The 26,373-nt window shown below is 40.4% G+C and overlaps 1 protein-coding gene across 1 annotated transcript in view; it reads right to left on the reverse strand.

The window, feature by feature from the left end:
* The window catches only part of LOC117413722 (forkhead box protein O6-like), a 48,350-nt gene extending 23,179 nt beyond the window's left edge, over positions 1–25,171 (reverse strand). The window contains exon 1 of the mRNA XM_058997672.1: positions 23,761–25,171. Within this exon, the coding sequence (XP_058853655.1) occupies positions 23,761–24,291 (531 nt within the window). The 5' untranslated portion in view covers positions 24,292–25,171. The remainder of the gene's footprint in view (positions 1–23,760) is intronic.
* Between the last annotated feature and the right edge of the window lie 1,202 nt (positions 25,172–26,373).

Raw genomic sequence — 26,373 nt, forward strand, 5'->3', positions numbered from 1 at the left:
GGGATTGAACCCACAACCTTCCAGTCAAGAGTCCAGAGCCGTAACCACTACTCCACACTGCTGCACTGGTTCAGTGGCTTGTCAATTTCACAGCTCTTTAAACCTTTAAACCTTTAAACCTTTTAAAAGAAGCACTTGCCAGCCTTTTAAATAGCATCATTCCCCTCTGCATAGCTGAACTACCATTCTCACAGCTCTCCCGGACTTTGATATAACAGCCCTTACAGAAGTGTACCACAATAAAAGCACAGCAAGGAGTAATAAAGCGTGGTGATATGAATAAAGCATAGGTAAGCATTGTAAACACAGAGAGACATAGCAAAGGAGACAAAAAACACACGGCAAACCACAGTAAGTTCATAGAATAACCAGGGGTTCATTTGTAAACAAAAAGGTACCGGATCGTATAATGAGGAAGAGGGATAGCATTTTGGTTTCTAGACCTAATTAATGTACCGCCCTGGATTTACAGCAGCTCCCGTATATGCTTCAAGTTTTCATTTGCTTGCAGATCAGGGTTTCCTGCCTTATTGCTGGCATTGGTAGCTGCATCAGGAGCGACGGCACTGCTGTTGTTCAGAGCTTTAGGGTTTTGCCGTTTTGCCGTCGCATCCTAAAATATATCGTTAACCCCTGAGTATAACCATGAGGAAACTGCCACACTGCGGTGCAAATGTAACGTAGTACGCTTTTATAAGGGAACTCTATTTTTGTTTGTTTCCAATGATTTTTTTTTAAGCCTGTTTTGGTTACTTCAATCAAGTTTGCAGTGTGGTGGCAGAATGAATGTGAAAAACAAGAAGAAAAAAAAACCCTGATTTGTAAGAATATTGCTAAGCTAAGAGTCCTTGGTTAGTGCTATTTTAAGGATTTATTAGGGTACATTTTTAAGACATGACATTTAGATAAAGGAGTGTTTTGTTTTAAATTTTCTGTAGAAATTATTGTATAAATGATGAGATTTGAAGGGATTTTTCATCTCCTAGTACCATAATAAACTTTTATATGGGGACCGTCTCTGCCAAGAGCTTCCACAACAACAGAGAAGCCGCCAGGGACAGAGTGTGCTGCCTCTCCCACAGCCGAGGCAGCCTGCCAGGCACAAACACACACTGGGAGACTGGGGCTGAATAGAGGCCTTCATCCCCTTGCCCAGCTCCACATTCCTCTGCTGTGAATTCACTCACTCACACACTGACAGTCATGCACAGCTAACTCATGCACACACACACACACATTGTCATCTACATATCATTGAACTATAGTAGCGAGACGGAACAGAAGGAAGACTCTGAATATAGCTGCTCATGTCACAGGTGAAACTCAGCACCCACATTAGCCCTAGTCTTTTCTGAGCGAGGCACATTTTGGAATCTTGCATTGATTCAAATCCAACGACAGGATGCCAGGGCAAAACGCACTGTTTCAAATTAAGCATGTTGCCTAATAGATGCAGAGCTTGCTCTAAGGTCATTCTTCTAATTCAGTTAGGTGAAAACATACTTTCTTTGCCAGAAATATCCTTGGATACACCACGATTGTTCATGGAGTACTATTCCACAAATGGGGAGTGCCGAATCACTCCCGTTCTCTCATTTGGGTTGTTTACAGTTATCCTCATGAGTGAACTGACCACACGACTCTATCAGCGTTCATGGAGTATTCTGTTCATATAACAAGTACACTGTATGGAAAAGAAAGTATATTTAAACACTGAATTTGAAGAATTCCTAGCATGGAATGGCGCACCTGCTTAGCATGATGTGCAGCAGAGTGACTCGTCTGAATACAAGATTCTAAAATGAGGTCTGCTAAAAAGAAGTATCCCTCAGGACCAGCGAAAATGAAGAAGATACGCTGCGTTGCGAAGCAGATGGGGCACTTGATCTAAGGAAGTATTTAGGTTCAAACATTGTACTTATTATATGATCAGAATACTCCACAAACTTTCATTGAGTGCTGTTTTTATTTCACTCATGAGTTTGATTTCTATGCAAGGTAAAACCTGGAAGAAACCAAGCAGACAGACATCAGTCACTGCATTAATTAGTGTGTTTTGCCTATTATTGACTGAGAGTTTTTAAGTTTTATAGTTTCTATATAATACTGACTGGAGAAGAGGAATTAGAGGAGCCAGAAGGCAAAGGAGTTGAAAAGGAAGAACAGAAAGACCAAGAAAAGAACGAAACTCTGGCTCCTATTTATCAAATCGGTTCAATCTGTGCTGCATTTGTTGTGTTTTTCCTGTTTTCATTAAATACATCTTTTGATATTCATCAACAGTCCCTAACAGTTTCAATAACTTTATTCTCATTTCTATTACATCATCCCGAAATACTATAATTAAAAACATCATCATAATTACAGGACTTTAAAGTTCCTGATAGCTTTTTTTCCACTAATGTGACTGTAGCAAAATAATTGCATACATCTTTCCATTTTGTAAATGAATTTGCTACATAGGTCTCAAATGTGCAGTTTTGAAAGAAACACATGTTTCAGCAAACATGCATTTTCATTTTAAAACTGACCTCTGGTATTAAGTTCTCAGTTTCCTTGTCTTGCCTTCCAGGAAGTCTGTTACTGCTTTACTTTCTTGGTCATTTCACCCCAGTAGTGACTTTTGGGTCAAAACATGTTACTGGCTGAAAGCATGTCAGTCAATAGGGGAAGCAGCTGATTGGTTATTGACAGGAAAGAAGACAGTGCAAGGGGTGGGGACAGTTTCACCCTCCAGGTAAAATGACCCAGGAATTGCAAGTCAGTCTGAAAACAGGAAGCAGAGATTTCTTTAACCTCGTGTAGTATCAGATATCATGTTGTAAAATGAAAATTCATGCTTACTGTAACGTGTTTTTATTTAAAAACTGCACATATATAAGGACTGAATGTGCATGATGGAGAAAATGTATGGAACTATTTTGTTAGCTACAATTACTTTAATTACATAAATTAGCTGTTTGCAATACAATAGTTTCATATTTCTATGGGTTGATTGGGTGGTTGTCCTCACTTAAAATGCCTAAGGCCATGTGGGGGCCGCAAACCAAGAAAGTGCTGGAACCCCTGCTCTAGATGACCTAATCACTCCTATCAAATGCTCCACTTATTTTACTTTATAAGCAAACTGTGGATCTAATGTTTCAGTGCAATTGCCTTTCTGTTGAGTCCTGTATACAGCGTGCAGACAAACAAGCACTTAATATTGCTTCCTGCACGCTCCCCCCCATTAATGATCTCCAGAGACTCTCAGGTAGACAGCTGTGCTCTTTGCCTCCTGTCTTATACAGAAACTTACTTTGCGTGGCTCCGGGCTTACTGAGAGACTGGGGTACGTACAGTGAGGAATCAGCACTCCAACGGTAATGAGCTACCATTGCATTATTAAACAGAGAATTTACTACAGCTGTGTGCCAGAAATAAATCAGTAGTGAGGAGAACAGGCTCCTACTTTTTATCAGGAGTAAGGGCTCTCTGAATCCCAGTGTGTCACCCTGAAGGAGTGGTGCTCAAAGATCTGCTCAAGCGTGTTGGGTTCAGGCAGACACTGGCTAAGACTTAACTGCTGCATGAATCCTCTCCTCTGTGCTGTCAATATTTCAATCGAAATATTGACAATAAAGACAGACAGACAGGCACCTCTTTAAATCGCCTTCTGACTGTTCATAGTGTTTGAGATATTATTACTTCACCTGCTAGGGCATTCTATACATTAATATCAAACAAAGTGCTTCCTACCTTCTGTTGGGAACTTTTCCTCACCATGGGTTCATTTCATAGCATTTAGGATTTAATGTAAAACTTAATTTGACATGCCTTGATTTAAATAATGGAAAACAATATTTCCCATACTATTAGAATTCAGCATTCACCACTACACTATACTGTAATGTCACAACACAAATACAGAATGTCATTTTCCAGATATCTATGTTATAAGTTGTTTTTTTATTTTACTGTCAGAGGTCATTTCTTTACCTTCAGTTTTCATCTGCAATGTATGGAAGAGACCTCTGTGGTCCACACAGCTAGGGTATGTTATATTTACATTCAACTGACCCTATTAGAAAGTATCACCAAAAAGAAACTGAATTCAATTAATTGTCCGCCTGTTAGGATTCTCCAGATAATCACAAAGACAGGTAAAGACAGACTTAGACAGAAATGATCAATAACGCAGTATCAGAGCTATATAACCACTGAGGGTGATGCAAACATCATACGACAGTAAGAGCAATCTGAAACTATTGCAATGATATCTGAACCTACGAGCTCTTTGAGAAACATTTGGTGGACCACAGTACAAGAAGCTGCATTGTGAGTGAGTCTTGTATCATGGTGCTTATCACAGTTCAGCGACTCACAGTGATTCGGTACAGCCCTAGTTAATGACATGTTTCTACTTTAGTCACAGCGGTTTTAAATAAAGAGGACCATTGTAGTGCAGTGACCCAGCATAATCAGGAGATCAGTATTCAGCGAGATTACATGAGTTTGAGATTTCTGATCAGTGCTGTTTATGGAATTCAGAATATCCCGCCCTGTGTCATGACTTGGAACTGCTAATCCACTAGGAATATTCCTCTGTGTTTCTGGAGGCTGTACAGTCTTCTGATATTCAATAGCAATTTACAATTCGATAAGGAAATATTTCAGGAGCTGCCCTTCTAGTTGCCACCATAGCCATATTCAGAGCCAAAGTGTCTTTATATTAGTACCGTCTTGTGATCAGCTAGTTTACATCAAGTTTGTTTTTGTTTTGCTGGCAATACCGAGCTGTGCACTAGATGGTGCTGGTGCTTTCTTATATAAAGACACTGATCTAGTAGTGTATGTCTATGGTAGGCAACTAGAACTGACCAGAAGATCCAGGACTTGGTGTACCATATTTTAGTGATAGAAACCGGTGCAGCAGTTTAGCTGTAGTGTTGAAGTCCAAATATTTGCTAATCTTGAATTCAAGTTTATTTATTTTTTTACAACTGAAAGATTCTCAGCACACTATAAAATGGGCCAACACTAGTTAATAAAGCACTGGTTAGCGCTCCTTTAAAATGCTGATAGCTAACAAAATTATTTTCCTGTTTTGCCATTCAATTATCTTTATAGGTCTCAAATGTGCAGTGTTGAAAGATGATATAGCAAACACGTATTTCAATTTTAAAACATGATATCTGGTACTACACATTTCCAGCTTATATGCCTTCCTCTCCGGTAATCGGTTTACACTCTACTGGGTCAAAGCATGTTACTGGCTGAAAGCATGTCAGTCAATAGGGGAAGCAGCGGATTGGTTACTCTTATAAAAGTTCCCCACAGTAAATTTGCACTGTAGAGTTTGCGTTTTTTCCCATGCGTTTCCCATTGATATATTATGCCTTTACCGTAGTTTGCTTTAATCTTTTAATATTTACCATACCTCTATGGGCTTACCTATGCTGCTTCGTCATGCAGTCACTATACTTTATTACACTGTGCTATGTTTTTGCTATGGTAAACTTTAGAAGGGGTGAAACGGTCATGAAAGTGCAATGCAATCTGAAAGCATGGATTGCAAACAAAAGACTTCTTTAACCTAGCGTAGTACCAGTTATCATGTATTTAATATCAAAATATATGTTCTAAACTGGACAGGAGACCTACTGTATATAACGAATGAAAGTTTCACAACAGGTCAGATGTATAGATGATTTAGTTAACTACAGTCAGCTTACGTGTTTACTGTGACACCTCCGACATGCATAAACTGCCCTGCTGCTGCTGCTGCACGCTAGTTAAATGCAGTGACAGACCAGGAGAGAAGGCTAGGAAATAACAATAGAACTGCAGTCGCTCATTAATGTCCTCCTAAAGAGCATGCCCATCGAAATGAATGATATTAAAAACCTGGATGCTTTTAACAGCGGTGCTTGAACTATATTTAGTATAATTACAGAGGTAGAGGCTTCTCTACAGTTTAACTTTTATGCAATGGTCTTGCTGTCACATTCAAACTAAACAGCTGAAGCTCTCATCCTAGTTTGCTGTTACAATTTAACTGGTACTTCTGCTACTGACATTGGACTGTCACATCATTCCCTGGTCGTACGTCCTTTATATCCTGTGTTTTCTATAGCTCAGTAACACACATCCCCCGCCACGGCTGCAAATTCAGAATTAGAGCTGGGGATTCTTGGAGGGAGCATTGGCTCTGGCCCTCCCGCGGGTTAGGGAGGCAAAACCATCAGGCAGTTTCTCATCATCGCGCTACAGCGGACCCAACCGGCCAGGCGCCTGCAGGACCGGCCTTTGTCCTCCAGAGGCCGGTAGCTCGCTAACATCGGCTCTTGAGTTCCTGGGTCTTGAGTTAGTGGCTACCCATAAGTGGGCTTACTGGCCACTCTGAATTTGAAAGGGTGGAAATCAGCTTTGATTGCACACAACATATGTACTATATTTTGCATAATATATAGTTAATGAAGAAGAATTAGGGGGAACTTGATTGAAGTCTTCAGAATCTTATACAGTATAGTTCATTTTACATTTTCCATCTGATACCAGCCTCCTGATATAAACTAACTGATGCAAAGACATTGCAGATGGCTTTGTCACTTTAATATCAGGGTCGACTACATATTACATTCAAATAAAATACATCATGTGGTGCATTGTGGTCTTTTTACTGTCAATTATACAGCAGATTGTCTGCGTCTAGAATTCAAGTTACTGATACAGAAAACAAATGCAGTTTTAATGTATTGATTTGCTCTAATTGTAAACTAGGAACTGGGCAGGGGAGGGAATCTAAAGAGGCATGTCAAATTCAGGTTAAAGTATCCTGTCATTCCCACTACCCGCTGAGTAAACACAGAGGTGTGTGCTACAGTAACCTTCATCAAATTCCTATTACCCCTGCTCAATCACATGCTCTTGATTGGACCAATTTACGCCTAGATTTATTTATTGTCAGGTCTCTATCTAATAGGGCTCTGTTAATTAGTGATTTTATTCAGGATTACAACATAGACATTCTCTCTTTAACTGAAAAATGGCTTGGACCGAATGCCAATGTTTCCCTGATTGAGGCTTCTCCACCTAACTATTCTTTCTTCCAGAAATCTCGCTCTACTGGGCAGGGAGGTGGACTTGCTACTGTTTTCCGTAGTGAACTTGGAATGAAACAGGAAATTGTTGAAGGTTATTCATCTTTTGAAGTTTTAACCTAGACGTTAAACAGTCCATTACCTGTTCATATTGTAATTATTTATTGACCACCTAAGTCAAACCCACTATTTCTGACTGAATTTGGGGATCTGCTATCCATAGTGACAGTCAAATACAAAACGATTCTTTTATTGGGTGATTTTAACCTTCATGTTGACATGGATTCTGATTCTGAACTCCTTGGAATTTTTGAGGTTACTGGATTCCTTACATTATATCCTGCATGTCAAAGGTCCTACGCATAATCGTGGCCATACTTTAGATCTCGTGGTTTAGCTGTTAAGAACGTCATAACCCTAGATCTTACTATCTTTGATCATCTCGCCATTCTTTTTGAGGTGAATCTGCCAGTATCTAAAAAGACGGTGGATCGTACATTAAAATCCCGGGTAATTAATTCTTCAACTGCTGTTAAGCTTTCTGATGTCTTGAGCTCATTACCACTCTCGGAGTCCTCATCAGTAGATGAGCTGGTTAATACCTACAACACCACCTTGACTGGTATCTTAGATACTGTAGCACCAATCAAAACTCGGAGAGTGTCTTTTAGAAAAAGCTCACCGTGGTTCAATGATACAACTCATAAGATGAAATATGAGGGTTGTAAAATAGAACGGAGATGGCAGGAATCTAAACTGCATGTTCATTACATCGCATGGAAGGGCCACCTGGTTAAATATAGGAAGGCTCTGGCGTTGGCTAGATCATATTACTCTAATTTAATTGAAACAAATCAAAATAATCCTAGGTTTCTTTTTGCTACCCTAGATAAATTAATGAATCCTTCCCCTAATAGTCCTACCCTTGACATTGGCTCCTCTCACAACTGCAATGACTTCTTACATTTCTTTATAAATAAAATACTAGACATCAGAAATGAGATTCCACAGACACCTTCTATTAAGGAGGACTCCAGCACAATTTTACCAGCTACAACTATTAAGGCTACTATGGGAGCTTTTTCTTTGATTACCTTACAGGAACTGACAGTGCTAATTTGACATATGAGAGCTACTACATGCTCTCTTGATCCTATTCCTACTAAACTATTAAAAGATGTTCTTGGTGTAATTAATACCCACATTTTAAACATTATAAATGGTTCACTTTCCTCCGGTATAGTTCCCTCAGCACTTAAGGTAGCTGTGGTAAAGCTTATGCTTAAGAAACACAGTTTGGACCCTAAAGTCCTCAATAACTATAGGCCAATCTCCAACCTACCATTCTTAGATGACATTCTAGAGAGAGTTGTTGCAATTCAATTACAAAAATGTCTAACTCTTAATGGTATATTTGAGAAGTTTCAGTCTGGTTTTCGTGCTGCACATAGCACCGAGCCAGCCATTGTCAGAGTTGTGAACGATCTGCTGATAAACTCTGGCTCGGGCTTTCCATCAGTATTAATTCTTCTAGATCTAAGTGCTGCCTTTGATACTGTAGACCATTCCATCCGACTAAATAATCTTGAAAGCACAGTAGGACTTTCTGGCCTTGTCCTATCCTGGTTTAAATCTTATCTTTCTGATAGGTTTCAGTTTGTCTCTATTGAGGAGGTAAAATCAGCATTATCGGAAGTTGTCTGTAGTGTTCCACAGGGCTGCATTCTAGGTCCCTTGCTGTTTTCATTATATACGCTACCGTTAGATGACATTATCCACAGACACAGAGTCAACTTCCATTGCTATGTTGATGATACCCAGCTAGATTTATCCCTAAAACCATGAATTTCTTCTGCCTGGGTGTTATTAGCTACTTGCCTTACAGATATCAAGCATTGGATGTCACAGAATTTTCTAATGTTGAATTCAGATAAAACAGAGGTTATGCTAATGGGATCACATAACCAACTAAAAGGAAAATGTGGGATTACATGAGCTCGACCCTTGCAGTCTCTCATCAAAACTTAAACTAGAAATTAAGTTTGGGGGTCATCTTTTATCCTGATCTATCATTTGAGACTCATATTAGGGAAGTTTCTAAAGTATCTTTTTACCATTTGAGAAATATAGCCAAACTTAGACCAATTATTTCCATATCTGATGCCGAGAGACTAATGCATGCCTTTGTTTCATCTAGAATTGATTATTGTAATGCACTTTTTTTTCTGGTGTCCCAAAACGTGTGGTATCCCGCTTGCAGCTTGTTCAGAATACCAGCACTAGAATTCTAAAACCACGAAAAGTGAACATATTGCCCATGGTCTTGCCTCTTTACATTGGCCCCCTGTGCAGCATAGAATTGATTTTAAGATTTTGTTGTTAACTTACAAGGCCCTGAATGGATTAGCACCCAGTTATTTGCAGGAGTTACTGACCCCGTACCTTCCAAACCGCACTCTGAGATCACAGGATGCAGGGCTGTCCCAAGGTCAACAAAAGCAACACAGGAGGTAGGGTTTTTTCTTGTAGAGCTCCTAAATTATGGAATGCTCTGCCTTCATTGGTCAGGGAGGCTGGGACCATTACAGTTTTCAAGACTAAAAATGCACTTTTATAAAATGGCTTTCTTATCTTAGTGGGTTTAATGTAACTTTAAAATTGTTGTACAGCTACTACTGAATAAACACCAGTGCTGGGTTGGAGTTACTTTTAGAAAAATAATCCGTTACAGTAACAAGTTACTTGAACAAAATTGTAACTAGTTACTAGCAATTTTGATACAGTCCAGTTACAAATAATTATTTGTTTCTATTTTACAGAGGTATTGCTTTCAGTTTGATCAGGCTGCAGCTCGAAATATTCTTTGAAGATCCAGCTATCGAACCCACTGATATGAAAAGGGTGTTCATGTGGTGTGGCATGTAAGGTTTGACTTGCTCTGTTGAATAGGGACTACAGTAGACTCTAATCCAAACTAATGGGGACCCGGTTCAGAATACTGATTTGTGCGGGGTACCGCTCATTAACTGTATCACACCCAAAATATGTAGTCTTTGTTTCTGAAACTTACATTTACATAACAGAATCAGTAATACATGTTTTACACACGTAGGACTCTGCAGTTGAAGTCTTTGCTACCAGTTTGCATTTCGTACTGAAAGCGTGGTTTGGATTAAAGGTCAAGTTTGGACAAACGGTGTTCGGATTAGCAAGACTCTACTGTACAGTGAACTATGAACCACAGAGCACTGAACTGCTTTCATTTTTATTCCCATGGGGGGGGGGAGTGGTGAGGGCTTTCGGAGCTGGAGCACCAAGGTCAGCCGTAACTAGGGCAGGCACAGTGGCATCGCGTGCAAAGGAATGCGCCTGGCTGGAAGAGATTCTCTGAGTTCAGGAGCAGGGCAGGGGATCAACCGAATTAGCAGGGCACCAAAATAATGCGCGCCATCCCCACACAACAATAGCAGGCTGGCAGAGAGCGCTGGGAAGCAGGGATGCTGTGAAATGCGAGCCTGCTTTGCTCTCTCTCTCACTCGCTGCCAAGATATAAAGCTGGCCATTGAACACAAAAGCCTTTTTAAAAGAAAAAGGCAATCTTTTATGTTGAGAAATCCATCCTGGCACTAATTTAGCGTCTTTGCTTCTGGCACCGTGCTCTGGTTGTACTACTGCTGCAAATTCCATTAAGGGCATTTTTTTAAAACCACAAAAACAAAGCTCTGAGAGGCCCTTCTTTGACTCGCACAGCAATCCTAGTTTGAGATGTTTAGGTGCTTTCCGTGTGGGGTCCAAATGCACAATGGAAATGGAGCTTTCTGACCCCACTAAAATAGTATTTATATAGTATTTTTAAATACAGTATAGAATTTGCTTCACACAGGCTGGGTGATACTTCAATTGTGCAGCTGTTCCTTAAGTATAAACCAGCTATCATACCTTTTTACACACACTGCCTTCATTTACAATGTTACCCTATATTGACAAATGCTGTGTTTAGGTAACACTTTTTAAAAAAATATTATTTTACTGCTTTATGTCCCCTTTTTCCTTAGGAGACAGAAACACATGAATGGGGGATGCTACAATAAGACAAAATACAAATAAATATCACACTAGAAGCCTGTCTGAAGCAGTGCAGGGTTGACTACTGTTCCTTGTATTATGTCCTTATTTTGTAAGATATCCCCGACAGTTCCAATATTTTACAAATGAAAAACAATATAGGGTAACTAAACTCATTACTTTCAACCACTTTTAAAGATTAAACAAAAGAGTCATTTTTATATTAAACACATATTTTATTCCACATTCCACAAAATCGATAGTTACTATTCTTGGATACATTTAAATTGAATGTTGGAATTTTGGTATGAAACTAGCCATATTACTGTATCATAGTAAACTTATTTTATTCTGTCTCGTTCTTTCCATCTTTTTTCTTTCTTTTTGATCAGGCTATAAGTACTGATTGACACAGTTATTTAGCTGAACAGCATTATAAAACATTTAAAAGCCAGCGTCTTTGTCAGATCAATAATAGGCCGTCTGAAAGGAGACTGGACCTTGGTGCTTGACCTTCCCTTTAAGTGTCTATATTTCACCACTCCAGGCATATAAAAGTGTCTCTAATTGAGACAGACTGCTAGACGAGGCCAGAGCTCCCAATTCCCCAGCCAGCCAGTCTAGGTCAGTGACCTCCACACTCTTTGGTACAGGCTGCAAATCTAGTCAGCTTTGATTACTGTCTACGCTCCACCACAGGCTTCCTAGGCCAATATCAACATTACAACTAAAAAATGCAAAATTCAACTTTCAGTATTCAACTACAGTGATGGTTTGTGGTGCCTAGGGGCGAAACATTTGTGTCCCATTTTACCTCAATGGGTTCTTGAATTGGTGAAGACATGAACAGCATTCAGTCACTACTGAGGCAAAATGAAAAAACAGTGTCCCAGTCGTAATTAGATTACATTGGAGTTGCCACTGCACTTGCTTATTAAAATCATTTGCCTATTTTAAAAACAGTTATCAGGGTTACCAATATATAAACAGGGGGCCTGAGTGGGGTTAACTCTCATACAGGTTTTCCATAGTAAATGCATAACGCACAGTGAAAGCATGGTAAAGCATCGGTAAGCATTAGGAATGACAGGTCTGTAAGGTAAAGCATATTAAAAACATGACATTGTAAATACCTAGTATAACCGAGACTACATAGTATAACTGATATTTCAGTTTTGTAACCATGCGTTTAAAAGCCCTTCAGTTCAAACTACTTCCCTCCTCCTGCTTGAAGTAGTGCCCTAGTTTTCCAGACAATTTTTTGGGCACAGTCCCAAGACACTGTCCTGAAGGGATGTCCTGTAAGAAGTTGTGTCTGAGGGGGAAGCACGCGATTCTGGCATTTTTATGCAGAATTCACTAGAACTCCACAGCACTGAATTACAATGCTAGACGTGAAAAATAGTTTGGGCACGAGAAAAGGCCATTCGGCCCATCAAGGCTCATCCCTTGTTAGCACACCGTTCTCCCCTACTGGGGGGAACTCATTTAAAAGCACAGAATCTAGTCTTTTAAAATGTTCCCGGTGTTTTAGATCCTACTACTTCACCTGGTAGGCTATTCCATGCATTTATAAAAAAAAGTGCTTCCTACCTTCTGTTCTAAACTTAGTAAAGGCCCATATACAGTAAAGTAGAAACGTGTACAATGTTACCGTACACATGGTCTGTCTGGTGTTAGGAGGTAAAGGCACTTACAGCAGCTCTGAATTTGCCGCAGGTTTTGCATGCCTTTCTTGATTTTAGAACGATTCTTGTGTATCTGTTCAAATAAAACTGAAATTTGTATTATTGACCAACCCTAAAAAAGAACAATAGCCAATGAACCTGGTTGCTTTTTGAGACAGACGTGACTTTATATTAGTCAACGGAGACCATTTTACAAGTGGAAATAAGACTCCTATGCCTAATCATTTCCTGTTCTGTAGGTCAGACTCACTCAACCGAAAGACCGTGTGACCTAGAGCCCTAGAAGTGATTAGATGAAACAGTTTTATTTGAAACATCTACGTATCCTGAAAAAAACACACAGAACCAAAAGCACAAAAGAAGAGCCAGTGATAATACTGCAGATGATAATATCATTTTACAGCCTTGGTTAGCACTCCTTTAGAGGGCATAGCTCCGATTACTGTGTAGAAAGGACACTGATTTCCATACCGGTCTGCAGAAACTCAGTCTGTCAGTTAGCACCCACACACTGATTGGCTCCAGCACACAGGCAGGAGATGGAGGAACACTGTGATTAGCTCCCAGCACACAGACAGGAGAGGAGGGAGCTCTGTGATTGGCTCACAGCACACAGGCAGGAGATGGAGCAATACTGTGATTGGCTCACTGCACTCAGAAAGGAGAGGAGGGAGCATTGTGATTGGCTCACAGCACACAGACAGGAGTGGAGAGAGATGAGAGCACAGCTCTATCCACCACTCTGTTGAGAAACTCCAGGAGAGCGGTTGGTCGAAATATTCGAAACATCCCCCGTAAAACGCTCAATTCAATGTGAAGATTCTTCGAGGTGTTTAAATCGTTCTGGAGGGTTACAGGACCTTTCCTTAATGATTACCACATCTACTTCTTTCAGGGAAGTTGTATTCTGCAGCCAAGACTATCTGGGGTAATTTGTGATATACAGTGTTCAGTTATTTTTACATAAAACTGTATAATCTTGCAAAAGACGGATTGGCTTAAACTTGGGTTCACACATATTTTTAAGAAAATGCTTTTAATTCTTTGGCTACATATATAAACCCAGGAACTTGTGTCTTTGAACAGAAGGACCCCATCATACTAGACCCCAAACAGTAACATTAATAAAGACCAGAGTAGATTGTTGACAGATTTTTTTATTTCTCTTCAGCTGTTTTCTTGTGTATAAGGGCACTCCCATTACATAAGCATTTGCACTGTATTTGCGTGGTTATACAGGACAGTCAGGGATGCCATATTCATAAGTATTGAATAAGACATCTGAGGGACAGTCTAGTTGTGGGACAGTATGTGCTGCATATGGTACATGTTTCTCATTTTCCTTCTATTTCTAAAAGAAGATGTATACCTGTATTTGACATCCAGGCCCTGTTAAGATAGTATATCATCACAAAGTTAATATTCACTGTTCTAATACCATATTACTCAAATACAAACTTCATGAATTGGTGACAGTTCCTTCAGTTACTCAAAGCCAGAGAGTTTGAAATGTTTATTATAACTCTAGATTTTCTTTCTGCTTCTCTAAACATTCTTTTCAACGTGACTTGTTCACCTAAATATTCATGTATCCTAAAGAATAAGAGATGGGCTGTAGAATTAATAATATTATTATTATTATTATTATTATTATTATTATTATTATTATTATTATCGTTTGTATTATTATTATTCAATACACACTTGTCTGGCTCATAGTTGCCCCTCCCTAGGGAGAGAAACAAAGTGAACTTTTGAACCCGCACCACACCCCCACACCCCCCGGACCGATGTCGTTACCTAAAGACAATTTAAAAATAAATGTCTCATCACTTCAGATTAGTCTGTCTGCAAATATGGCACGCCTGCAACATGAGCGTCAAAAGCCTACGGCATAGTGCCAGAGCACAAGCACTTTCATACAGGTTTAAACAAAGAGAGACACAGACGCACTGACACACACTACCTGAGACATACACACACACACACACACGCACTGACACACACTGCCTGAGACACACACACACACACACTGACACACACTGACTGAGACACACACTGCCTGAGACATACACACACACACACACACACACACACACTGACACACACTGCCTGAGACATACACACACACACACGCACTGACACACACTGCCTGAGACACACACACACACACTGACAGACACACGCACAGACACACACACACACACACTGACTGAGACACACGCACTGACACAGACACACACTTAAATACACGCGCACACACACTGACTGAGACACACATCAAAGAGGAAGTTTGAATTCAGCACAATCCCAGTGTTCAAGACTGCTTGCACCTCTTACTAGACAAGGGGAAACCTATTTAATGCCTTGAAAGCATTTTTTCTAGTGGCGAAATACTCCTTACAAGTTATAAAACTAGAAATAATCAAATTACCCATAACTGCCTTGATTTTGCATCAATCTTCAGGGTGACTGAGATTCAAGGGCAGCTTTTTTCACACTAGCTGTCTTGAATTTGCACCAATCTTCAACACACTCATACACTCCGAGCCTCCTTTAGACGCTTGGCTTGCGTTTGGCTGCAATCCAATAAACTCTCAGTCTTTATAGAAATATGTGTAACCTTTCAGGTGCTGTGCTTTCACGCGAGTACCAAAACCCTCTGCATGTGCGCGCACTGGTTTTCTCTTTACAGATAAAATGGTGCCAATGACACTTCAGAGTACAGTGAACATTGTACCCAAGCTTACTCTGCAGTCACTCAAACAAGTATCAGTGCTGGCATTGTTAATATCCAACTGTAACATTTTACATATCGTAATGAATTAGCATCTCAGCCTATTGACCTGGATGGAAATGCAAGGGCTGGATGTGAACTGCTAACTATTCAACTGAAGAGCAAGCTCTGCAGTCCAGAGGGAAGTACAGGTCTTATGCCGATGTCAGTATTATTAACGCAATGGAGGAGATCCATTACAATATACTGGAAGTTGAAATAAGCCACCACAAAATATAGCAAAATGATTGATAGAGAATGTTTAATCCTTGCTCCACCAGCAAGGATCTGATTGATGTGAACCCAGTTTAACTTAAAATGCAGTTTCGTTGCAGGCTTGCTGAGAAAACTATTTATAAAATGAAAGAGACGGGTTTTTTTGTATTATTTTATCACACTAAAAAAACCCTGCAAGGATATATGAAAGACTAATTGATCATCAGTCGCAGAGGAAGACAGAATATGAATGCTCATTCTAGAGAATCTACAGAATTTAGAGTAAGCAGCTACAAATGAATTCATTTTAACTGTCTCCTTGCATTTTTATGATGTGGTTCTTATTGAATTACTATCATCTTTGTTAAGGTTCTTTCACTAGGAGCTCAGGAACAGCTCTTCATTTCTAGTTGCCTGCCATAGACATATGTAAAGTAGGCTGTATCTGCCACTTTGGATCAAGATATCCCTTTGTTTTGCAGTCAATACACTGCTGTGCACTAGATGGCGCTGGCGCTTACGAGTTTAAGGACACTTTGGCTAAGCTAGCCTACATAGCATATGTATGTCTATGGCAGAGAACTAGAACTGAAGAGCAGCTCCTAAACTCAAGCATCTTAACACAGACTTAACAGGAATTTCATTCAATATTAGTGCCACCAATCAGACATCACAAATAAAAATAAATCATCACACCAACCTACATTCATACAATTGTGTAATATGCCTTTGGAAGAAACATCCATGATAGTTTTTTTGTATTATTATTATTATTATAATTGTTTTAATTAGTAGGAGCAGTTGCAAAGATATAGCCTTTAATTGGTCAAGCAATGGGGTGTTGGTATCCAGACTCTGGGGTGTTGGTACTCCAGACTCTGGGGTGTTGGTACTGCAGACTCTGGGGTGTTGGTACTGCAGACTCTGGGTTGTTGGTACTCCAGACTCTGGGGTGTTGGTACTCCAGACTCTGGGGTTCTGGTACTCCAGACTCTAGGGTGTTGGTACTCCAGACTCTGGGGTGTTGGTACTCCAGGCTCTAGGGTGTTGGTACTCCAGACTCTGGGGTTCTGGTACTCCAGACTCTGGGGTGTTGGTACTCCAGACTCTGGGGTTCTGGTACTCCAGACTCTGGGGTGTTGGTACTCCAGACTCAATGATTTTGAAGCAGTTGAAGTTCAGTTTATTAAAGATGGAGGCACTACAATGCAAACAACTATCAGTGAAAGCTCCCCCTTGGTTTCTTTGTAAAAATCTTGAAGGAAAGTTTCTTAGTGAAGTTGCAGCAACTTGTGTTGGGTAAATTTGGTAGATTGTTTTACCTGTGTGAATTTAACAGGAATGCAAACAGCACAGTACAGTACAATAAACATCAAAGCAATATAAAATAGTTTAAAATAGACCTCTTGCAGATCATACAATGAGACACCTAAAAAGGAGATGAGGTCATTCATATTAGGTACGGTTTACTGGAATCAGTAAGCTGTACATGCTTTTACCTTTTCGATGCTAGTGTGAAAAGGTCTTAGCTGTGTGTAATCTTAATGAAAATAGGTGTGGACAATGCCTATTCTCGTCCTGGTTTGATCTGGTTAGTCAGTTGTAATCTCTGGGAGGTAATCCAATCATCGTAAACCCTGCTGTATCCACCGCATCCAATTCTTAGAGAGTCAAAAATAAAACAAGACTCAAAATAGAAGCCATACATTTTAGCAACAAAGGACACATATTAAAGTATTACTAAATATTAAATATATACTTTATATCTCCTTCCTTATATTTAACTTATTATATTAATAGATTATTAAGTGTGATTCTTTATTGCTAACTATTCCAGCAAATACTGCTTCAGAAAAGACTCCTCAAAGCTGATTGTGAGAAAGGCCGCTGTGGAAGCATATTCATTTTGCGATGTACGTTGAAGCCCATAGTGAAGCACTGACATTTTAGGAGTCTTTTCCGAAGCATTTTGCCCTAGTCGTAACATTGTCATCTGTATTTGAATGTTCTTATACAACAGTCTTTTATTAACTGATGAGGCGCATACCCTGCTGTGTGGATAGATAGAGGTGCAGTTTGAATAATACAAGAGAATCACTTCTCTTTACTAAGGCCATTCGTGAGCAGTTACTGAGAGTATCACAATCGGGGATACGTGGATGCTCCTGTCTTTCGGTATGTACGTTTGTTTGTGACACACGTTTTTCTGTGCATTTTTTCAAATCCAATACTTTTTTTTTGACAGTGCCTTAGATACAAGGCTGACTGCCTTCTCACTAGCGTTCATACTAACCGTTTTGAATCCAACAAACTTATCTTACATGCCAAGCCTCCTATAGATTGCATTTTGGGTTGCATTTGTGTATAAACTGTTGGTTTTTACGCACGTTATTATATAACTGAGCGATTACGCTGCGATTCTGAGCACCCTCTGTACAGTGAGTACACTGATTGACAGCTGTGGCGGGGAATGAGTGTCCATAACATACTTGTTTTATGCCTCAAAACACTTTTCTTTTAAAAAAAACAACCAGTTTTAAGTTCAAGTTTTGCATACAGACCCCCTGACACTTATTATAAAGTGATACTATTCATACCAACAAACCCCATGCAAAAACTATAAAAGGCTGGATTGTTTGTGTGGCGATGCCAAAAGGAATCCGTCCCCAGTCAAAAGTTTAGCAGAACCAGACGTGTATAAAGAGCTTTATGGGACCATGACGGCTAATTGAGAAACACACATATCTTCGGTTCAGACAGGAATAACACAAGCCCTGCCTTTAATAGACATCTCGCTTCAGACCGGACTAAAACGCTGGCTGTCTGCAGTGTGCTGTTATTGACTGTTTAAACACACCCCCAATGGCCATCATTACCAGGAAAGTATTCAGTCTAGTCAAGTAATCCCACTATAGAGCACGACAGGATAGAGACTGGAAGAAGCACAGATAGAGGGGGTGAGGCAAAGTCCGACCACTACAGACTGGGAGGGGTATCTGCTCTTTGTTAAAACAGGTTTCTATACCGGTGGCATTCAATGCAGTACCAGGCTTGGCAGAAATCAGAAAGTCGAGATTAAAATACTCCCCCGTCCAGTGGATGGATAATATCTGGGTTCTGCTTTTGGGACGGACTACTCATTTAAATCTTACAGGTGAATTTTCAGGGAAACCTCTTAATTAAGGTCAGTCAAGGGACCAATCCACTGATTTCAGTATTTCCGTTCTTGATGTGTAAGCCAGATATAGCGAAATGAAGAGGGAGCACTGTACTTACTGTGCATTGTATAATATCAATTAAAATGACATTACAATACAGATTTATCAAATGACACAACAATGGACACTACACTAGCAGGTGCATTAAGACCATGTGAACCACTGCACAGATAGTGATTTTGTACTGGTAATTACGCAAGAGAAGAATATGTTTATCTATGGTGTTGCAGACACCAAATTGGAAAAAAATTAATATATTTTTTACACAATGGAATGAGGGCCAGTGATAAGGTTCGTCACACTAAGAAGGCTGATTAAAAGCCTTGCTTATACTTCCAGAACTCATTTTCCAGCACGATGAACTCCGCATGTGATTCGCACAGAATGCACAAGAGTCTGCTGTGGAAGAGGAAGAAATATTTTACTCATGACCAGGACAGCCTGCAAAAGGCTTCATCCCTCGTGGCTTATTTGGCTTCCTCACACTCGAAATATTTTGACGCATTCCACTACAAACCTCTCCGAATTCTCTGTGTCTTGGAGAGGCAGAGCTATAGAATTGTATATACGGGCTGTAGTTAACCAGTTAAAGACCACCAATCTACAAACACTGAGGTAAAACCCATACGTAGCTAATGTCTTCATAAGTGTAGGCATGGTAGTGGTCTAGTTCACTACCCTTGGGTAGGCCTGGGTTCAAATCCTGCGTCTCAAGATACAGGTGAAAATAGTCTGTAGATATAAAATCCACAAAACAAACAGCAAACAGTTGGTCCAGGATTGACTTGAATGTACAGGTCAGGACTGAGGTGCACTCGCTCTTTCGCTTGTGAATGCTCTTTTTGCTACACTTTTACTTCCTGTGTCAGATTCACTCACCAAAGTGAGGCCCTCAGGCCGGACCATGAAAATTTACCTCAACTACAGGAAGTGATATGGTACCAGGAAGTGGATAGACTTTACTTTGATACAGTGTGGTTCTGAGAAATCAGCAATTTGTTGACACTTATTTTTATGTGATATACATCATCATCCTCTCTGTAATAAATCTTGCGATTAAGATATGTAGGTGAGCAACAGGAAAGCGAATCAGTCGGCTGGAAAATCTCACTTTCAAATGTAACCTTTGTGTATTCTTTCTATGTAGTTATTTGATTTAACATATCTAATGCCACAATTGATAACTGATCGGCACAGCTTTTATTTTTTTAATTATTTCATGCTTCTTGCTTTTTAATAATAACCTTTCCGCCATGAATATATTATATTACCATGTCTAATACTAAGCACATGCATGTTTGAGGTTGTCCTTTACGTCACTATTACAAAAATAGAATGGTTTTCATTTTCTTCAGTGTCTGCCTTATTGGCATATTCTTCCAAAAAGGACCTAGAGGGTTTCTACATGTCTTTGTGATTCGCTGCAAGTCAGGTGGGTGTTGGAAATGATTGACATGCATTTACCATTTTGTGTAACAGGGAGGAGACCCTGCAAGCAAGCATCTTAACCGCTATGCAAAAGCATTTGTGGGTATAGAGCTTTTAATCTCATCTCATCTCAGCGCCAGAATCTGTAACGACAATGCAGCACACCTTTACCCTTATATTGTATTTATGGACTGAAATTATAAGGTTACAGAACAGACCCTTTCTACTCGCTAATAGTCACATAGCAAAATGCTAGAAAAAATATCCTACGCTCTGGGATCCTATCCTTTCTGTCATGTTTCTCCGCATGGGGATGGGAATGTGCTGTTCAGTTACCAGCTCTGGGAATGTGTTTCTGATAACCGAGCATTTCAAATATTCTGGGACGCCATGAAATTTGAATCTCTCCCAAAAAGCCTATGTGCTTCCTATTATAACATTATAGTTAACTGGTGCCAGACACTGAATTAGCACCAGACCAGACTGTCCTTAAACGCCCCCAGATCCAAGAAACCCATTTCCCTCTCGATCGAAAATACCTCCAGATTGTGCTGTGCAATGCTGCCTTTTTCTTTATAGACTAAACTAACATAGACTAAATCTATCACAGCAATCATGCAAGGGATGAACAACACAAAATGGTGAATCAGTGAAAATAATCAGATTCATCTTTGAGTTGTTTATCCCACTTATAAGGTTACTTATTCGCCTGATATAATTTAATCATTTATATTTCCCACTTAAGACAAGCAGCCATCCATGGTCAGCCTGGGATTACCTCGAAAAATAAGTGTTTGGTGCAATCCAGGTGGATTCACTGGTTCTGTACAATGCTGTGAAGAATCGAGCTGTGGATTATCAGGGTAGAAGTATTGTGTTGTTGCAAACTAATGAATGAGATATAAAAGGTATTCAAGCAATATTGAATGTGAAAGCAATAACACACGACAGGGTGTTCCAATATGGTCCAATATCCGCACGCCTCAGGATGTTCTTCGACACGTTAAACAGCCCAGGCCTGCGGATATTGGATAACATTTGAACACCCTGGAGTGTGTCGTTGCACTTCAAAAATGGCAACCACACCCTACCCCTCCCAGAATTCCAAGCTGTGCTGGTTTGGTGACATATCTGCACAGGCTGGAGCACTTGCTAGCCAATGAGATTACTCTCTCTATTCTTATGATAACATCTCTTGAACGAGATATCCTTCAGCACTGTATAATCACGATTATTTGTCAATGCCTGGAAAACTCATAATCAGACTGAAAAACAGTCTGTAGTTCCTGATAACCGCCCCATCCCCGTAGCTGGTGGTTATATCCCTATACATCACTTGAAGAGCAAAGGGAAAAATGGCTTATTTTATTTATAGTGTCTTGTTGTAGGGTTATAGGACAGCGAACGTCTAAGCATGGTGGAAGTGAGCGGACCGAAGCTGAAAGCAGAGGCTTGTCTAAGTGCTACCACTGTCGATACAACCCTCACACAGACATCACCATCCTATAACTCTAATACATACTGCTTTATACCAACCTTTACTTAGTGCATTGTCAGTGTCATTGAAAAGAGGGAAAACGCTGATGAATGTTAAGTGGCTGAGGTGCGCGCCCGATTGTGATGTCATCGATGGCTTTTGCAGTTGAATGGAATTCCGAGAGGTGCCTGGGGTATGATTTTAAGAAGCAGGTGGCATCAGCTGTGCTGATATGGAGAACACAGAGAGGTAAAAACTGAAAGTGGCCCAGCTGATGTCATGAATAGGGTTTCTCCGTGATGCACCGTGGAACACAGGAGAAACCTGGGCTCTGATTGCTGATCAGTCTAATGAATCATACAGCACTGTACGGTACTACTGAATGTGAGAATGGATGCACGATTTGAAATAAATACAGTACGAGCCATAGTGATGACAGCCATAAGAAACACAACAAAAAATGCTTCACTGTGTTTGTGCTTATTAAACAAGGTTACATGATTAAACCATTATTTGTGTCCTTTGACTTCCTGCTCCCAATGTCCAGCCATCACTTTAAAATCAAGAGGGCCACATGGAGCTCAATGACAGTACACTACTGAAACGACTGACAGAGGGAGCTAAAACTGGAAGGAAATTCAGACAGATAGATAGAGATAGATAGATAGATAGACAAAGCAATGCAGACTGTGTTAACTGTATTTTTCAAAGCAATATATACATATATATAGTATTTAGATATTTAGTTATGTGTGTCCCTCCCTAGCCCTATATCCAATATTTAACTCACCTCCACTACAGGAGTACAACATCGTAGCTATATCAAGCAAAAGAAAGGGTTAACTTCACCAAACTCGGTTAGTACTCAGATTTCGTGCACAGGCAGCAGCATCATTTATGCAGCCAACTCGAAAAAAAAAGTTGGCAGCCGTTCAGCTAAGGTTAACCAAGGAAAAGCGACGAGAGAAGCGATTCAAAGCTCCAAGGCTTCGTGCCTTAAACCGCTGCCCTGGGATCGAATGACAAATACATTTGACAGTAGAATAATTTACTATTGGGGTGGGGGGGGGTGGGGGGGCAATTTATACTTACAAAAAATTCACAATAGAAGACGAATACAATAGCAGTAATCTCTAACCAAAATCCAGTGCAGCACAATGCTAACTGCTCGATTATATGATTGCGTGTATGACTTATTATAGATAAGATCATGTTCAATCAAGATTTTAGGATTCAAGATCTTATGTTTTAACAGTTTTATTATAATGTATCTATACAAATCGGAATCGATTTTAATCCCTTAAATAATCATTTTAAATCTTATGAATTGCGACTGTATGACGAGTCATGTTTTACAAAAGCACACTCTATATAAGATAACGCTATAACACATGAATATTAAAGGCTGTCTGGTTTGGTAGACTATCTGCAACTATGTCAAACTACAGAACGAATACAGACTAACAAAGAAAATACCACTGCACTCTCAATTCGACAATTTAGTAGCTGCTGACACTCTACAGACGTTAACCCTGCAGATTCCTTTATCCGTACTGCCAGCACCAGTTCAATATACGCGTTTAACCACTCTGCATATTTTGTATTCAATTAAATACTGCAAACCAAAAAAAATCCTCGGTTAACATACCGGCTCTCACTGACCCCAAATCTACAGTGTTAGAACACGATCCCAGTTAGTCAGACTGGGTAATATTAATAATAATAATAATAATAATAATAATAATAATAATAATAATAATAATAATAATAATAATAGTACAATAAAAAGTATGCATGCAGCCATAAATACCTTCCACCCGGCTGAACTGTTGCTATCGCCTTTGTCTTTAAAATAAGGGACATAGCGGACCATCCAGTCGTATATCTGCGACAGAGTGAGTCGCTTTTCCGCGGTGCTCTCGATGGCTCTCGTGATGAGGTCCGCGTATGACTGGTTCCCCCATGCGTTCCGTCGGGACGACTTGGTTTTGCGGAGGTGCCCGGCAACATCGAGGGCAGCCCCGCACAGAGAGGCGTGCACGGCGGCGGCTGCGGGAGACAGGGCGCCTACTGAGCGGTTGTGCTCCAGCGCTGCGCCTCCGTTCAGCTCAGCGCCAAGACCAGTAGCATCTTTGGGCATTCCCGGCTCTTTCTTGACGGAGGAAGAAGGCGAGGAGGAGGAGGCAACTCTGTTTTCTTCCTCGCCACCTCCGGGGAAATCATCTGGGTGAGGGAGCGGCCAGGTGCAGGAGCGAGGCCGGCTTTGGGGCTCAAAATCCGGATCGATTTCAACCTGATGCGCTTCCAGATCAAGCGTGTCGTCCTCCTCCATCATAAGCATTTATTCCTTTCTATTAGTTTGTTTTTTGTTCCTGTCAGAAGCACAAAAAAAATCAAGTGCCAAGCCCAAGGACTGTATCGGCTTCCTTCGCCCTTTTATATTTAGATAAGTCGTATTTGCAATCCAAAAGGAATGATTGTATGAGCAGATATAATGAACAGTAACCTGTATTTTACAGCATGCAGCGGCCGTGGTAGATCATTTTGTATTATATTATTGCCGAACGTGCAATGTTAATAGTAATAATAATAATAGCAATAATTTGTCTTCCATTTCGAACCCCAAACAAAATTCCCAAGAACGCACAATAATAATAATAATAATAATAATAATAATAATAATAATAAATACAAGAATTATAATACAGAGGGTTGCTGCCAATCCATTTGCCGGGTACACCTAAGAAGAGACCGAAATCAAGGGCTGCATCTGGAGATGTGTGTAGACTGGTTATTAAAACGCCGGTAGCAGCAACAGATGACAACGTCTCGACAGGCAGGCAATCCACACTAGCGGTCCAGAATTCTTAAAACCCCCACAAACAGCCAGGGATAAACCCCAAACCTGGCCGCTCTGGCACAGCTTCCAATTCTTCACGCATAAAAACAAACCCCCGTCTTCTTTCTTGACTGATTTGAGACCTGCTACACAATGATGGTATCCCGCTGGGAGCACAATTACTCTCTTTACAAAAATCAGGTCGTATGAATCGTTTATAAGCGTCTCTCTCCAGATTCCACGGGAATATGATTTAGTTTAAACCCGAGTTCTCTGTGTTGCTCATACTTTGCAGGGTTGTGTGCAAATGACGTTGGTTGCTCATAGTATTTACCGTACTATAGTGTATCAGATAATTGACTGACGTGGAGAGATCACTCCCACACTAACAGGTTTTACAAGAGGGGAGGGGGCGGGGGGGGGGGGGGGGGGGGGGGGGGGGGGGGGGGACACAACAACCACCAAACAAGCCCAAAGCGCCTCGGTTCAGGGGAAGGGGCGGGGGATCAGTGACGCTTAATGCAGCTCAAATGTTGCCCTAGGTGTAAAAAAAATCACAGACAAAAAATCCTGAAGTAAAGCGGATTACTTTGCAGTCGGAACATTCAAATTCCCACGCCCCCATACATGCAATAATAATAATAATAATAATAATAATAATAATAATAATAATAATAATAATAATAATAATAATAATATGCAAGCAGGTTACTATAGCTGGTATCCAAAGAGCACAGAAACTTTTTAAAGTTGACACTGTATGCGAAGTAAAGTTAGTGCACTTACTGAATAGGAATTATCTTGTGAAAAACGTCCCTGTTTACGTCTCTCTGTTTCGAGTTCCAGTTATCAAAGGCTCTGTTTTGCACTGGGATTCGGTTTCACAATGCAGCAGGCAGTGGATATTATTGTAGGGTGTAGCGAAAAAAAGGTAGTCACATACGTTTCACCGCCTTTGCTGTTAATGCATGCGATGCGTTGTGGGTTTTGTCGAGGATACATGCAAATTAGGTATGAGGTATCTGCTGATGCGTACTCGTGCCGGCGCTAACCCCACATCACGACTATGCAGATTCGGATTATATCATTATAGATCTGTTTCAATCCCAGATCAGCCGGTAGAACGATGATATGAAAAGACTCATTTGTATCCAGTGTGATTATACTATGGTCAGGCGGTCGGTATTGGTATAATTTACAGCAGTCAGACACCAGTTGCTGATTTTAATCGGAGCCTCTTTTAAAGCGGGCTTTGTGGTTAGTGCAACACTTCAGTTTCAGATCTCCAGATTTGAAGCAGACAACCCCCGATTGTGTGTCACGGCGCTTGCATCGCCTGCAGCCTGCCTGTCTTCTATTCATCACAGACCAGTCGTGTTTGTTATGAATGTCATCTTCAATCGCAGCGAGCGTTTGACCCACGTGTGTTATTCACTCATATTGTTACATTGACCGACGGGATTCCGCCCACGCCGAAAGCCACAGCGCCGGCTCGTGATTGGACTTGATTTGACAGCCTGGAGTCCCGCCTCTGCTACGTCGGTCGATTGATTGGCCGAAGCTTGACAGATCCGACGCTGGATT

The sequence above is a fragment of the Acipenser ruthenus genome, chromosome 23, assembly GCF_902713425.1.
Source record: "Acipenser ruthenus chromosome 23, fAciRut3.2 maternal haplotype, whole genome shotgun sequence".
In the NCBI taxonomy this organism is placed as follows: Eukaryota; Metazoa; Chordata; class Actinopteri; order Acipenseriformes; family Acipenseridae; genus Acipenser; species Acipenser ruthenus.